Raw genomic sequence first — 17267 nt, 5'->3', positions numbered from 1 at the left:
GCCTCACAGATGACCAGATCCCTTTCTTTGCTTTCACAAATGGAGAGATGGCATCATTGCTTTTCCTCACGGTTACCATGGGAGTTCTTCAACAACCAGTTTCTCCCTAGTGGTCACTATTAGGTCCAGAGTTGCTACCAGGTTCTTGGTTAATTGATTAATTCCTACTGCCCCAACTCCTTTTCCTGTGATTTTTCTTAATTTTAAACTTTTACTTGTTTTGTGTCTACTCTGGAATCTTTGATTCTCATTTGATAAATAAGACACAAAATAATAATACTTTCTTTGAGTCCTCGGTGAAAACCATATTCTTTTGTGAAGAAACTGTATCTTGTACTGGCTTTAGAAAAACAAAAAGAGAGCTCCCCTTTCATAAGCATTTATCAACTATACCAGTTTCTTGACACTTTATTGCCATGGGAATTGTATTCATTAGTTTTTGATCGATATTCTTTCTAGTATATTTATATGCTAGCACTGTAGCATAAAACTATTATTATTATTTAAGTCTAGTTTTGTATTAAAATATATTTGTCTTTGAAATGAGAAAAATAGAATATGGATTTTTTAGGGTGATATTTACACAAGGCACTATGACACAAGCTAAGGAAAATACTTGGTCAATTTTTAATTTCCATAATAATAATGCAAATTCAAAGATTTATGAAAATTAGAAAATTTTCTTAAAGAACTCTCCAATTTTATGTGATTCTTCAGTATTGAAAATTGTTTTGTACAGTTATATTTCAACTTTGTCAGAATTTTAAAATATATATCATGAGTTACTACTATACAGTACTATCACTGGAAATGCTTATATATGGTGATGGTATATATATTCTTTTTTTTTTTTTTTTAAGATTTATCTATTTATTTGAGAGAGAGAAAGAATGTGTGTATAATCAGGGTGAGGGGCAGCGGATCTTACACAGACTCCCCACTGAGCATGGAACCTTACGCAGGCCTGAATCCCAGGACCCTGAGATCATGACCTGAGCTGAAACCAAGAGTCAGCTGCTTAACTGACTGAGCCACACAGGTGCCCCAATGATATACATATTCTTAAATGTTGGGAATTTAATAGAGGTTTGTCAGTGAACAATGGCAATACTGATCACTCAAGCAATGTTTCATAATACCAGAATTTAGAGGCCACGGGATCAACTGGATAATGTATTTACCTCTAGTGAGACAACTTTGCGTGAAAAATTCTTAACTGAATTAAATCCCAAGGCACAGCTTTGTTATATCTGAAGATCAGGAATGCTTTCCCAGATTCGTGTCTCTGAGACCATTTTCTTTTCTTTCTTTTTTTTTTTTTTAAGATTTTATTTATTTATTTGACAGACAGAGATCACAAGGAGGCAGAGAGGCAGGCAGAGAGAGAAGGAGGTGGGGAAGCAGGCTCCCTGCTGAGCAGGGAGCCCCATGCAGGGCTCGATCCCAAGACCCTGGGATCATGACCTGAGCCAAAGGCCAAGGCTTTAACCCATTGAGCCACCCATGCGCCCCCTGAGACCATTTTCTACTCCTAATTCAAAAGGAATTACTAAAACTCATTAGGTTTGATCAATTCTGGTTGCAGTTTCTTTGACAAATCTATGAACAGAAATGGTGAAAGACGTCAGTTATAGAGGTAGAAGCTGTTAAAAAATATACTGGATTCGTTCCAGCATCTTCTCCAGTGGTACTACGTATCTATCTTGCCAGCTTCCTTTTCTCTACAGTGGGAGTCCAATGTTGCTGGCATCAGTAGAGAGTTCATAAGTAAATGAGCAAAAAATCTCACTAGAGTTCAGGATCTTTCACCTGGCCATAGAATCTTTGGTGAGTAATGATGCTATAAGCATGAATAAAAACAGTTTCATCAATTAAAGTTTACAGGTCTTAGGTCTCTCTTATCTTTTTCCAATCCTAGAATCATGTCATTTAGAATCATGGGAATTTTTGCTTCTTGAAAATTAAATAACAATGACTTCTGTAGTTGTGTTATTTTGATGTGGTTTCATTTTACTGTAAAGACACTTATCCTTAGTTCTATCCTCAGCTGCATCTGATAATGAAAGCAAATGGAAATATACATTGTTATTAGTGCAAAGGCATGAGATAATGTTACTAGTGGAAATATATTTAAGGCTTGTGTCTGAAGAACATTATAAGTCTGAGAGTCTTGTAATAATAGGAAAGTCCTACAAAACAGAGCAACCAATGAAAGTACAGCTTTGAGGATGGGGGACCCCAATTTCAGAGTAACCTGGATATTTTCATAGAATGTGAAAGAAGTATGGTCATGTAGTGGTCAGGAGCTTAATCCCTGGAGTCCACCTAGCTGGGTTTGCTGCCCCTCATGTTAGGTGCTATTGAACTCAGGCTGTTCTTTATCAGCTCAGGTCAAATTATGTCAAATAAGGCTACAATCTGGGGTGAGGATTAAATGTGATAATACATGGAAAGAGCGCGGTATATGGACTGACATCCAGTAACTACTCAGGATACGTTGGCTTCTACTACCGAGCAGGTTTCTGAATTTTGGGTCATGAGCCCCACAGGGGGTTCTGAGGGAGTAAAACAGGCAAGAGTGGGTGTGCAGGGTGAAGTGAGTGCCTGTACCAGAAGCCGAAACTAGTTCATGGGCACACCGATTGGCCCAATTTGCTCATCATTTCACCTGGGCACCTCAGTCTCCTCTCATTAAATTCTGAGCCCATTCATCCCACTTGCCCCCAAACTCAGACATACATCTCACAGTCTGGGTCACTACACAATTTGATTTAAAATCAATGAAGCGATAAAAGGCAAAAGAAGGGACCATCAATCTTTCCAGCATCCTTCACTCAGTTCCACCGATATCCAGCTACTGCTATGGTCGGGTAATGTGATTCAGGACAGGGAGGTTTACAGATTAAAAAAAAAAAAAAAGAAAGAAATATTAAGTCCTCTGGAAGTCAGCAAGTTAGCACTACCTTTGCGATATTTTGGCTCTTGTGAAACATTTCCCCTGACACTTAGATGTTCTGTCCAAAAAGTCTGTGGATGAGCAACATAGTTTGGAGGAACCAGACCTAACAAGAAATTCAGTGCCCTGGAGGCCCGGGGAAAGGGACATCTGCAGCTTTGTGCCCCATCCCAGAGGAAATAGGGCAAGATGGTGGGGAGAAGACCAGATGGTGTCAGAAGGTGAGGAGGGTCAGGAAGGTATCCTCCAGATGGAGAAGGCACTCTGGGATGGAAAACCAGTGCCGACCACTCTGTACAATTTACAGAGTTTTATTCAGGGTAACTTACTGAAAGGGGAATCCAGCGGACAGATGACCCAGGTGCGAAGCAGCTATTCTCCACAAAGATGGGACCTTAATTCACAGCTTTTATAGAGCGAGGGGCATGGTGGCGAGGCCACAGGGTAGTTAGCTAATGTGGCACCTTCTGTGGGCCAGAGGGACCATCAGAAAAGCCTTCCCACATTCTAGACGGGGCAGACATTACTCTGCAGTGGGCCTGGAGCACTTAGCCCTGAGAGAGGTCATTGTCTGGGCACTAATAAGACGGAGGACTAAAGATGGAGTCGGTGTTGTCAGTACCCCGACAGAGGGCAACATACAGGACAAGGTGTGTCTACTCTACACGCCAAGTCTGTGTTGCCCTCTGTCTCCTGGGCAATGGGACAGAACTTCTTATAACCCAAACCTCACGAAATTCCTAAAAACAAAAAGAAAACCTCAAATCATTCAACTAATACTTATATGACTGCTCTCTCTCACAGACTAGAACCTGGAGACATTTGGATATCATTTGGATCACCATCTTTTACATAGATACCTTCTTTGTCACAAATGTTCTAATGCCTATGACTACCAAATTACATGTATTAGTATCTGTGGCTCTCGAGCGAATTACTGCAAATTTATATGAACCACATCCACATACCAGGGCTCACACGGGCTCTTCCTGGTCAGCGATATCCAGTCTGACATATTCCGATCAAGGTTCTTCCCATTCAGGATCTTGAGGCCATATTAGAACTTCTCCTCTTTATTATTTTCCACCCTGATGAGGTTTAAAAGAGGTTTTACATATACGGTTGCTTGATAGACTGTTGTTCGTTAGTGTTACATTTCTTAAGCTTAGAAGCTCTTTTGCTGTTACTTCATAAAAACTCTCAAGAAATGTAACAGTTGTTTTTCTCTATTTGCTGTTCTTGGTTTTCATTGATATCTATTTTTACCTCTGCTATCTTGTTGCTTTATATTTTAATATTGTAAGGTATAGGAGAAAGGACAAATCCATATAATCAAATTTTTAAAAAATCTCTCAAAATTCCACAATCATTAATGAGAATGTAATTCTCATTTAATTTTTATCACCTTTGTTTTCTTTTTAATGGGCCTCCTTTCATGTATTATTTCTTGCCTGAGAATTCCTAGTCAGCACTCCTCTGGTTTGAAAAGTAAGTGTTGCTTTCTTGGATTTTTGAGGTAGAGCATGAGGAAGAATGGATTTGGTTTTTGCTTGGACCACCATAATACTATACATTCTCTATTTTGCTTCCCGTTCTGGCAATCTAAACTAGAAGAAATGTTTTCACATATTTCTTCTTTCACTCACCAAATCAGTCATTGGGGTAGGACAAAACACATCAGTCTGTGGCTCTTGAGAAGTCTTAGAAGTAAATTTTACTGCATTTGGTTTCATTAATTCATAGGAAAGGCAAATCATAATTCTTGTATTCAGAAAAAGAATGGAATTTTTAAAAAAAGCTCAGGTGAAATTTAAAATAACTAACTTATGCCTTTATAACTATGTATAACCTATAATCACCACTGAATACAGTTTTTAAGTTTGTATTCTGGCCATGCTAGAGAGATGATGCTGTACCTCTGTTATGATATCAGGAGGCAGCGATGTATAACCCTACATTCCCTGAAAGTATATTTATACTTCACATACCCCAGAAACTTCCACACAGAAATATGGAGGGTACCAAGTAAGACTTACTGAGTACACCAGAGGCAGATTTAATGAATAAATAAGTATTCTGATTTTGGAATACAGATTTAATATTTTTAGGCATCTAAATACAGCTTTTTAATATATAGGCACAAAGGCATTCTTTTTCATGTAGCCTTGTGTGAATTTTGTCAGATTTGGCTTTTGGGGACTGTAACTAGGCACAGTGATGGCCAAGACACTTTTGAAGAGGTACTGGAAATAATCACACATTGCCTTCAGCATACTCATGGCTTTTTCCCAGAGTAAGAATTTCAGGAAAATTAACTAAAAAAAATATTGAGTTTACACATTGAGACCCTTTGGCTATAAAAATTAGTTGTCTTGCAGTCTATGATTTAATGTTTTTTGGTTTTTAACAAGGAAGCTGTATGTCATCAGAGCCGAGAGTATTGGGTAGTGGAAAGCATCCTAGCCCTGAAATGAAAGCTTAGTTTTGAATTCCGGTTCCACCCCGGGATGAAGGTTCTCACCTGCTCTCTTCTATCAGCTCTAAAATGGGGTAATAATAGCTTCCTTTCCTGCTTTCTGGGGCTGTAATTCATGTCAAAACCACTCATGACACTGCTTGGGTAAACTCTAACGCAACTGTACAACTCTCAGGTGTTGATGGGATTGAAATATACATTGTCCTGGGACCATGATCATACACAAAAGCCGCGGCATTAAAACTCACCATGCAGCAACACCATGAGCACCCCAAAGAAGGCTCAAAAATTAATGATAAGAGAACACTACATACTTAAGCAAGAAATCATGTTTTCCCCCTTGTTCAACAGTGCAGGAAAGTGAATAATAACATGTCCAACATTCCAGGGAATCTTTTCGTCTGCTCGTGCTGTCTCCTATGACCCTATGTAAGCGGAGGCAGGGGCGAGCTGCAGGTCAGAGAAGGCAGATATGCTGTCAGAAACATCATTCGGATTATAAATGAAAGTATTAAGGAACTTCCTTGGAGAGAGCTGAGTTGTAAGAAACTGAAAATGGGAAATATTTGCCCTAGAGATAAATTCTTCACACAATATTTAGTTTGCCTCCTCAGAGACTATTCCTTTCAATTTTGGAACAATACTGCTCACTGAGACTGTGAATTTACATAGCTTTTCTTCAGCCAATTGCGGACTCCATTCTAAAAAAAAGCAAAAGGAGCAAACACATTTGTAAAAAGAGAAAAATACTGCCTGGCTTGAGGTAATTTCGAGGCTCCTATATTCTAGGCATTAAGTATGTTTAATGTCTAATGTACCTATTTTTTTTTTTAACACATACGCTAAACCTACTTAAACATACTGACTCGCTGAAAGGGCATCAATTCATGTTTCTGGAAGGCTAGCAGGACACTTCTGGGAACTTCTCTAGACTTGACAAAGAAAACAGATGTCAATTTCAGGAATACCTATAGTATTTTTTTCTAATTTTTCATTTTTTATTAACCTATAATGTATTATTATCCCCAAGGGTACAGGTATGTGAAATGCCAGGTTTACACACTTCACAGCACTCACCATAGCATATACCCTCCCCAATGTCCATAACCCAACCACCCTCTCCCTACCCCACTCCCCCTGGCAACCCTCAGTTTGTTTTGTGAGATTAAGAGTCTCTTATGGTTTGTCTCCCTCCTGATCCCATCTTGTTTCATTTTTTTCCTTTCCTACCCCCCAGGTCCCCCACTTTGCTTCTCAACCTCCTCATATCAGGGAGATTATATGATAATTTTCTTTCTCTGTTTGACTTATTTCACTCAGTATAATACCCTCTAGTTCCGTCCACGTTGTCGCAAATGGCAAGATTTCATTTCTTTTCATGGCTGCATAGGGAATACCTGTAGTTTTAAAAGACAAAATGAATAGACGATATTAGCAGAACTAACCAATCCCATCCAGGAAAAACAGAACAGTTTTAATTATATATGCTCAAACATACATACACATGCACGAAGAAAAGCTGAAAACATCACTACCTAGTGTAAGGGAACAGAGTCCTCAAGAAATAGATTTCACCTTTCATACAAGCAGAAAACCTGGGGCAGGCAAAATTATATTCTATAGCCAGAAGCAACACACCTTAGTCATAGAGGAGATGTCACATGTCAGTGGGACAATGCAGCAGAACGTGCTCTCCTCAACTTCAGGTTGTGAAAACTTCAAGAGGTAGAAAAATCTCTCTCTGGTCTTTATCATCGTTCTGACTTACAGTATTTCCTAAATCAGGATAATAAATGGAACCCAAATTCATTTTATTAGGTTTCATGCCAGGGCATGTCAGTGACTAAAAAGAATTGTAAAGGAGTGGAAAGAAAGTTAGCACACCTAAGACTGGTTTCAGTGAGTAGACAGCTTCTTTTCATCTCATCCCTGTATTTTCACAGATTGCAGGATGACAATAACTGCTATTGGTCTGCTGTCTGACCAGAAGCTCTTCCTTTGATTAGGGAGAAGGTCCGTTAATTGTTGTTTGTAAATTCTGCTGTTAATGTTTCAAACACTTACAGACCTGGTAGATACGTGTTCAAAAGTCACCTCCGAGTGTATTTTTAAAAAATAACATGCTGTTTCTAACGAATGAGTGTGTTACCATTAGAAATGAAACAAGCAAGCTCCCCATCGACTGTTTAAGGCTGAAATCAATAACTCATCCAAAAAAGCATGCATTTGTAGAAATGTATTTGCTAATAGGTTGACCTGTCCATTTCCAGTAACTGTACTGCTTATTTTCCTTTCTTGTCAACTGACTATACTTTCTTTTAAAAAGGAAATGTATAAAGATATATGAATTTTTTATCTGGAAGAAAACTTGAAGAAGCAAAGGGTTTCAGAGGAGATCTGCTCCAAGGTGATTGCTGCCATCATCAAGACTGGTGGGTTTGAGATGAAGGTGTCAACTCTGTATTTAAATATACAGAAGGGAGTTTTCAGTAATAGGCAGTAATAGGCAGATGGACCAAAAAAAAGAAAAGAAAAATTCTGACTTGGCTTCTCCAAAAGTGTGTGTTTACCAAAGGAAAGACTTAATTCTCAAATTCACAAGTTACAACCAACATAATAACTTCTCTCTTGGGGAGTAATCTTTCCTGGAAATAAGTGCTGTGACTGGTCAGCTGGGATTGTCTGTTGAGAGTTAATAATGTGCTTGTATTGGTCATGGTTTCATGGTATCCTGTTATAGTATATTAGAAAATCAGGTCTGTGCTCACATAATACTAACCATTCAGTATGTTGCTCTACCCAGCTAATTGATTGAGCAATTCCGTTTTCTTGTGGATATTTACCATACCTTAAAATTAGCCTTACTTTGATGAATTATAATTGAAAAGAAATCTTTGCCCAAATGTGACTTGTCCTTATAGCTTTCTCTCACCACTCTATTGAAAACTGTAGCCTCCCACCCTGAAGACTAGATCCCCCTTAATTGGTCCTTCTTTTTCTTTGTTTTCTATAGCACATTTACCTTCTAAAATGTTATGTAATTTACTTTTATTTATTGTTTATTATTTACCTCTTGCTCAAATGTATGGATGTAATGAATACTATATTTGTGAGTTGAATAAGACAGAAGATAACTAAAAGAAACTTCAGTGGACTAAAACAAAACAAAACAAGACATACACACACACACACACACAACCACCCCCAAACCCAAATACCAACAACTTGGTTTTGGCTAATACCTCGTGTAGAAGTGTTGGTTGGGACTGGAGCCTTAGCACCTGGACTTGCTGGGTGGGTGTTTGCAACAATGAAAGGGGTTGTGAAATGGAGTCAATGGGAGGTCTGGAGAAAGTGGTGGGACCCCAATGCTCTTGCCAGCAGCAGGGAAGAGCCTGGTCTCTGTGCTCCGGGATCCACTACTCCTCTCACTGCAGTCACGGAGCTTAGGAAAGGGGAAAAAAGAGAGAGAGAAGGATGTGCCCAGATCACTGACTACAACATTGAAGGTAAGTTTGCATTGGTTGTATGTGGAATGAATATGAAAGATTTTTAAGTTTGAAGGTTTTTCTACATATTACAATATAGTAATTCCCACATATTGAAAAACATCATAGGCTGTTGAGTTACCTTTTCAGATAGAATATATTGCATATATCTTAGGGTGAAGAGTATTGGGACATATTAATATTACTGGATCTTAAGAAATGGTAATAGTAAATGAAGGGCATTAAATATTTTATTTCTTCCATCACATTGTGGCAGCATTTAACAATTTGAAGAGCCAGATTCTGTCTCTAGTAATCCGTACAAAATCTAATAACAACTACAAAGTATGTCTTTCAATAGTGAGGGTTATTACCAAGTTTTCTTTACAATTTCTAAAATTTAATGTGCTGCTAAAACTTGAATTAGCATTACCCTCTGAATACATGTTGTCTCACATATAATACATGCATTAAAATGGCCTATGATGATGTCCATGAGGGAAAACCAATATTCACGTCAAACATAGGTAAATTTTTATTTTGTAGAACCACATAATTTCATTTTAATTTACATAAACTCCTATTGAAAAAAATCCCATGGAATAAAATATACTATATTAATTTGAATTCAGCAGGATTTTCTTCTTAACTGAGTGTATTCGGATGCACACGGGGAGAACGTGGGTGAAGCTCGCTGGCACACACTAGTTGTAAGGACACAGGTTTACTGAAGAAGGGTTGGCAACCCAAATCTTGCTGAATATACCCACACTGGTCTAGGGAGAGCTTGGAAAATAACTGGTTTAATGATAACCCGCATACATGCATACTTTTATCTTAATACTCAAGAGCTATAAAGGATTGAAGATGTGCTGAACTCATTTGGGGTGAAATAATGCAACATGCCCATGGCTACATTAGAACATTGTTTTCTGTAGCCTATAATTGGTTTTGGACCACCAGGTGTGACCAAAAAAAAAAAAAAAAGAAAAGAAAAAGAAAGAAAGAAAGAAAAAAAAGACCTTATATTTTTTACTTTAAAACTTGGAATAAAAATGCCCTTAGGAAAATGAGCCTATTTTACTGCCTATACCCTGAGTAGAGAAGTGTGGGTGAAGAGAAAAGTGTATAGAAAAGAGAGCAAGATGATATGTATCGCGAGAAACTAGAATTTTAAGCAGTTTCAAAAGTTTTATTTAAGAACTTGACTTCAAATACAGCCTATTCCACTCTACCATAAGATGGAGTGATGTTTCAAATGCAAAAGGTAGATCGCTCCTGACATATTTGGGCCAGGTGTGAAATTAGAGTATTTACACTCCCAGCGACTCTTCACAATGGTTAAAAAGTCATCCAGCCTTCAGACGTAATAAGGACTTCCTGTTCATTTAATTTGCCTGGTAGAGCTTAAGTAAGCAGTTTACAATTCTGTTTTCCAGACGGTAATGAAGATTTATTCATTTTACCTCCTCCTCATTTGCTCACTTAAGAGCAAAAATAAAAAAAGGATCTGGCTCTGGCAGGGGGAGAATCACCCATGTGACAGGGGGAGCCACAAATACCTTTTCCCAGCTGACAGCTCGACAGTACTCATTACAGTTTCCCAGGGGTGGGAAGACTCAGCAAGAGAGAAATATCCCCAGGTCTCTAATTAAAAGAACAGACAATTCAAAAAAGAAATGCAGTATATTAATTTTATGAAAGGAAAAGTCATTCAAGTGTGGGGAAAAACAATGAGAACCTCACATTTCCCATTTTTCTGGAACTGGATATATTGTAGGGGCACCAAGCTGCCCCGCAGGGTCATTTCAGGTCAAGATGTTATTTTATAGGACTTAAATTTGGTCACTATATCAAAGATGAAGGCTAATTCTGTGTTTGTGACAAATGGGAGACTTCAGTGTTTCCAAGGGCTCATGCCCATCTCTGTTCTCCGAGGGGATTTCTGTAGGCAGAGATTTAGTTTGAAACTCATCTATCCTCTCCAGCCTTTTCATTAGTGGTGAACACATTGCTAGAGTTCTGGATGTCCTCTTGAATCCATGATTTAAAGAAAATGTTGCTTATGATATTGTGGCAAGCTGTCACCAGTGTCCGCCGATAGAGCACCCCAGGTAAAGAGTCACTGAGGGGCACGGCTGGCAACTGTAACTTGGGTAGGAACTAGATTCTTGGCTCAAAGATCTTAATATCTAATTCCACAATCAGAGTCCGAAATCCCTTCTAGATGTATTTAGGCACAAAATCACTGTACATAGAATAGACTGTCATGGGCTTTCTGCAAGGTAATAACTTATTCTCCCTCAGTTTTTTTTTTTTTTTTCTTTTTTGAGCATAAAACCATGGCCTGATTTTGGGGGTTGGCTGATGCTGGGTCCTGGGAGGAAGACCAACCACAAATGGTTGTCTCTGTACGTCATATGATTACCCTCGTGCCACAGTTACTGTTTACATTTGTTTTAGTGTATGTAGGTTTATAAGCATTATTGCGTGAGGATATATATAACTCAAGGGTTTGGTAAGCTTTTATTTATTCAGAAGTCATATGGTATGTTAATGACTTATGATGGTGTCCTTCTCTGGGTAGTGGTATAGGATCATGGTATTTTTTGTTACAATTTTATTTATTTATTTGACAGAGAGAGAAAGAAATCACAAGTAGGCAGAGAGGCAGACAGAGAGAGAGAGGGGGAAGCAGACTCCCTGCTGAGCAGAGAGCCCGATGCGGGGCTCGATCCCAGGACCCTGGGACCCTGAAACCGTGACCTGAGCCGAAGGCAGAGGCTTAACCCACTGAGCCACCCAGGTGCCCCAGGGTCATGGTATGTTTAAAAAATACTTCCCCTCAGAGTGCCTGGGTGCCTCAGTCGGTTAAGTATCCGACTCTTGATTTCAGCTCAGGTCTGGGTGGTGGGATCAAGCCCTGTGTTGGCCTCTACGCTCAGTGTGTAGACTACTTGTCCCTTTCCCTCTGCTCCTCTCCACCCTGAAATAAACTCTTAAAAAAAAAATAATTCCCTTCAAGACAATCTTTTAATATGGAAATAATCAATTGCATAGACAAAAAGGAGGAAATGGGAAACATAAAATCATTGTCGAATTTTTTTGAAGAAGAACTAATTTGAAGAAGGTTACTTATATTCAACAAGATCAAACCCTGTTCCCCATCCCCACCCCAGGAAAGATCACATTCTTTTCTCTTGTTCATAGGAAGAAATATGTCTGTGGGGACCAAAGGGATTTTTTGGCAAAACAGGAACAAACACCAGGTCAATCATTTCCTCAGCTGTAGGTTAGGGAGACATAAATAAATAGTTTTATTCACATGGAAGAAGTAAAAACTTGTATTTTTCATAAAAATTGAGGATAAGCCTCCTTTTTGTTCATCATGTAGGCTATTGGTCTGGAGAGGGAGGACAGCAGAACAATGGAGGAGATTTCTGTTCGCCTCACCAAGTCCGGGTCCCATGACCGTCTACCCATGAGTTGGACAAAAGTGTCAGAACCTTTATCAAAATAATTCTGAAAAGCTTATGAGAAAATGTTTTACAAAGTAATTTTGAGACTTTTTGTAATGTGTTAATGTGTAGCGATTGCTTAGCACAGTTCCTAGTTATTAGAAAGGACTACAAAACACTGATATTTATTCTCAGCGTTACCCACTATTCCAGATGAAACAGATGTCAATTCCATCTTATTATAAACCTCAACTCAGTAGAATGATCTCCTGGGACCAAAAATGCCTGTGGGAAGGAACCGCATGTTTATTGAAAACCAAGTTCAAAAGAGGAGGCAGGATCCTATACTGGAAAGTAGGAAAGGCATTAATATTTAAGGGCCCCTCCCATGAGTCAGCTACTGTGCTCATCTCACATTCTTATCCCATTTGCTAGAAAACTGAAAAGGAATAATTCTATCAAAGTGTTTCCTGAAACTATATCTGTGCAGCAATATAATATGTAGCTAGAATCCAAGATGGTGGAAGCAGAATGCCTCAGTCTGAAGTCTAACATCCACTTCCTCGATGGGTTTCTTTGGGCTAGTTACCCCCTGTAGGCCTCAGTTTGCTCACACAAGTAATGAGGAGGATAGCCATACCAGTCATAGGTAGCTTCTATCATAGGTAGCTTCAAATAATATGGTATTATTTGGGATACGGAATGTAAACACCTAAAGAAGTGGCTAAAACATAAGAAGTGCTCAACAATGTTAGCAATTGTTACTCAGTAATAATAATTTACTTTGGTATTTTAAGTGCCAGGTGTTAAAGTACTTCCATCTGTTTTATCTTATTTGATTTCCTCTTTCTCCCTCCTGTATACATACACATGCTAGCACACACACACTAATGCGTATTCACCCACATATCTCAATGGCTTACATGGTTACGATTATCGTTCTCCACTCTGTGGGGCCTCGTTGTGTAAGGCTTACTGGGAAAGTGTGTAGACCAGTGTCCATATTTTGATTACCAGTCCCATCCTCTCACTACTAAACATTCAGCCTTAGGAATAACTTGACTGACAATTTGGATAACAGCTAATTGAGATAGGACTGGCCAATTTGTTTCATTAAATACGGGGCTTGATTTAAGGCTTCATTTATGGAAAACTGGGTTCAGTGTTACTTAAATATGGAAATCTATCCTTTTCTGAGAGATGAAAATGTAATGAAGGAAAATGCTTTGGTGAGTTTATGAAGTGCTTATGACTATGTGATGTCAAACAGCTTGTCAAACCACTGGAGCCTGCAGATTTCTAGAACGTGAGATAAAACTGAATAATTGGTGGGTTTCCTTTTGTAATTTTCTTATGTAATTTTATGTTAAACTATTCAAATTCTGTATAATGCACACATGCTTCAAACGGAGGCTGTTTTTAATTTGTTATACTCAGCCTAATGATGATAAGGTAATTCTACAATTATATCATCAAAGCAGTTTGCTACAAAATGTCAAAGACTATTCATTCACCCATCTAAGTGAATACTGATTGAGCCATCACCACATAGTAAGTATTCTCTAGGTGTCAAGGATAAGTAGGGAATAAGACATCTTTCCTGCCCTTGTGAAGCTTCCATTTTAGTTAGGGGGGCAGGAAAAAAAAGGAGATAGTGTTAAGTGCCAAGAAGAAAAAGAAAGTAAAATAAAGAGATAAGAATGATGGTTAGTGGCAGGAGGGATCAGTGAAGGGTGATCAGTGAATGGGTCAACTAGGCACAACCACTTTGAGGAGACAATATTGGAGCAGACATTTATGAGCAGGTAAAGAACTGGATAAAGAATATTTCAAGCAATAGAAACATGTGAAAATCTCCTGTGGCTGAGCTATGGATGGAAGCCAGGACAGCGGGAGTGGATTGAGCAGAAGTTAGAGTGATGAGAGGTGAGGCTGGACAGCTGGCAGGGGTTAGAGTTCCTGTCCATGGTTAGGAGTTTAGATTTTATTCGACTTACAACAGGTAAAAACTTGAGTTTGAAAAAGACTCTAGTTTCTACCTAGTAAATAGACTGTAAGGGAAGTGACTGGGGAAAAGGGGCATCAGGTTTTAGGTGGTTGATGGATCCAGGTGAGAAATGGTGGTGGTGTATTAGGGTTTTCCAGAGATGCAGAACCACCAGTGCATGCATTTACATAAATATATACACATATACCTCTATCTATATATATCTACCATATTCATACACACATACATATTTGTATACCATAACATATACATATATAAACAGAGAAGGGAAGAGAGAGAGAAGCCAGGAGGGAAGATAGAGGGCAGGGAAGATTTATTTAAGGAATTGGCTTACTTGAGCGTAGTGACCAGAAGTCCAAAATCCATAGGTCAAGTCAGCAAGCTGGAAATTTAGATAAAAGTTGATGATACAGTCTTGAGTCCAAAGTCTGCAGGGCAGGCCGTGCCAGCTGGCTATTCAGTCAGGGTCTTCCCACTATAATTTTGAGGCAGAATTGCTGTTTTTCTGGTAATCTTCAGTCTTTGCTCTTAAGGTCTTCACCTGACTCAATGAAGCTCACGCATATTATAGGGGGTAATTTGCTTTACTCAAAGCTAACTGATTTATATGTTAACCACTTCTAAACAATGCCTTCACAGCAACATCTACACTTCTGTTTGCCCAAACAACTGGGCACTGTAACCTAACCAGGTTGACACATGACATTAACCATCACAGGTGGCTAGGACTGGAGTGACACCCATCAAACTGTTGGAATATCATTAGTTTCTAGATATGTTCTGATGGTAGAGTCAACAGGACATCTCCTCTACCCCAAAGTAGCCAGATGATTACACTCCTGCTCAGCAGTAGGAGTTTTGGGGGGGCACTTAATGGAGAAATAGAAACAGAGAACCTCAACTCCAGGACACCCAGGCACAGGGTGAAGCTAGGACAATGGACTGAAAATCAGGTATTAAGTGAAAGAAAGCATATTGAATAGAGCCCCTCAGCACCCTCCCTTTAATGATCTCCCCCAAAAGTGAGAGGTAGGCAGCAATCTTTATATCCTAAAGAGTTAATAATTTTCTGTAAACAGACTGAACTGTTACACTTAGCTGGGCCTCAGCGATGTGAGTGACAGTGAAATCCACAATTTGTTCCACCAAATTTCCTGTGAACACAGAGCCCTAGTGAGTTCTTCTGATACTCATTCTTGAGTCCAGTCCAACTCCAACACAAAAGATAGGCCCCAAACAAATAGGAAATGACTTCTGTTTTTAACCATGTTACAAAAACCAGTTTCAACCTAATCCTCCATTATAAAGAGTTACAAAGAGTAAAATATTATAATCAATGTCTCAAACACTGGAAAATACACAATGTAGGATTGTTATTCCCTAAAAGAAAGCAAAAAAAAAAAAATGCGATCATCTCCATAATTTCACTGACTTTTAGCTGGAGGTGTTTTCTGGACTATCACACACACACACACACACACACACACACACACACACACACCTGAGAGCTCAAATCAAGCACTATGGTCTTGCTGAGTTGAGAAGTGTTCGGAGAGTTCAAGGTAACCAGAAATGTTATAGACTGTCTCTCTTTTTCTGTATAGATGGTGAGTCCCTCCCCATGAGTAGATTTGTCAATGTCCCCAAATTCTTCTCTACTCTTCTCTCTCTCTCTCACTAAATTCTTCACAATTTTCTCATGCAGTACCTAATGAATAAATAAAATTATGTTTTTTCCAATTCATAATAAATATCATTAGGAGTGTAATCAACAAAAAAATTAAACTGAAAATGGCCAAAACCCAAATCAGTCGAAAACAGAGGAAGCAAATAATCTAGACTTTTAAATTGTCAGATGTGACCTAGAAGATTTAGACTGTGTAGGAGAAAATGGTTACACACACAAAAATGTATAACATCAAAAACAATAATACTTTAAAATTTGATATGGACAAAAAATAATATTATATATATGGGTTATACGCCATGGAATATTATGCAGCAATGATAAAGGATGAGATTCTGCCATTTGAAACAACATGGATGGGCCTAAGAGGCTATTATTCTAAGTGAAATAAATCAGTCAGAGAAACACAAGTGCCATATTATTTTACTTATGTGTAGAATCTAAAAAATAAAAAAAATGAATGAACATTGCTAGAGGGGACTAGAAGGGGGGCCAAAATGGGTGAAGTGGAGAGGAGATATAGGCTTCCAGTTATGAAATGAATAAGTCACAGGAATAAAAGGTAGAGCATAGGGAATATAGTCAATGATACTGTAACAGCATTGTATGGTGATAGCAACACTTTGTGGTAAGTTTAGCTTAGATATATAGAATTATTGAATTACCATATTGTACACCTGAAGCTAAGGTGAAAACATGTTTCAACTCCCCTCAGATAAAAAATAAAAATTAAAAAAATAAATAAACAATAATTTTAACAAGATAATAAGAAGGAAAATAGCCTGAGAAATTGCATCAGTTAATAAATTAAGTTGGTACAAGGGAGCTTATTTCCAGAAAATGACTTCTGGATGAAAGTTTATCAACATTAATATAATTATCATTAAAGTATTGTATTAAGGGTACCTGTGTGGCTCAGTTGGTTAAGCGACTGCCTTCAGCTCAGGTCATGATCCCAGGGTCCTGGAATTGAGTTCCTCATTGGGCTCCTTGCTCAGCGGAGAACCTACTTCTCGCTCTTCCTCTGCCCACCCCCTGCTTGTACTTTCCCTCTTGCTATCTCTCTGTCAAATAAATAAATAAAATCTTTTTTAAAATGTATTGTATTAAAAATGGTTTGAGAGTCCAAAGAGTAGAGATAGAATCTCTATCTATTGCACAAAAGACAATGTCTAGTGCAAAGAAGAATCCTTT

The 17267-nt window shown here is 38.5% G+C and overlaps 1 protein-coding gene and 1 long non-coding RNA gene across 2 annotated transcripts in view; both read right to left on the bottom strand.

Moving 5' to 3' along the window:
- LOC116581721 overlaps positions 1 to 4780 on the bottom strand; it is a 136427-nt gene extending 131647 nt beyond the window's left edge. Inside the window, exons 1-2 of the long non-coding RNA XR_004282188.1 lie at positions 4603 to 4780; positions 3925 to 4044 (exon numbers count right to left, since the gene is read on the bottom strand). This is a non-coding gene — a long non-coding RNA (uncharacterized LOC116581721). The remainder of the gene's footprint in view (positions 1 to 3924; positions 4045 to 4602) is intronic.
- Positions 4781 to 6782: 2002 nt separating this feature from the next.
- Positions 6783 to 17267, bottom strand: part of LOC116581856 — a 77730-nt gene continuing 67245 nt past the window's right edge. Inside the window, 5 exon segments of the mRNA XM_032329149.1 lie at positions 6783 to 6829; positions 7071 to 7208; positions 8675 to 8844; positions 8847 to 8877; positions 14721 to 14768. Coding sequence (XP_032185040.1) covers positions 7197 to 7208; positions 8675 to 8844; positions 8847 to 8877; positions 14721 to 14768 — 261 coding nt within the window. The 3' untranslated portion in view covers positions 6783 to 6829; positions 7071 to 7196.

The sequence above is a fragment of the Mustela erminea genome, chromosome 21, assembly GCF_009829155.1.
Source record: "Mustela erminea isolate mMusErm1 chromosome 21, mMusErm1.Pri, whole genome shotgun sequence".
Lineage (NCBI taxonomy): Eukaryota > Metazoa > Chordata > Mammalia > Carnivora > Mustelidae > Mustela > Mustela erminea.
This window is presented reverse-complemented; position numbering and strand designations above follow the sequence as displayed.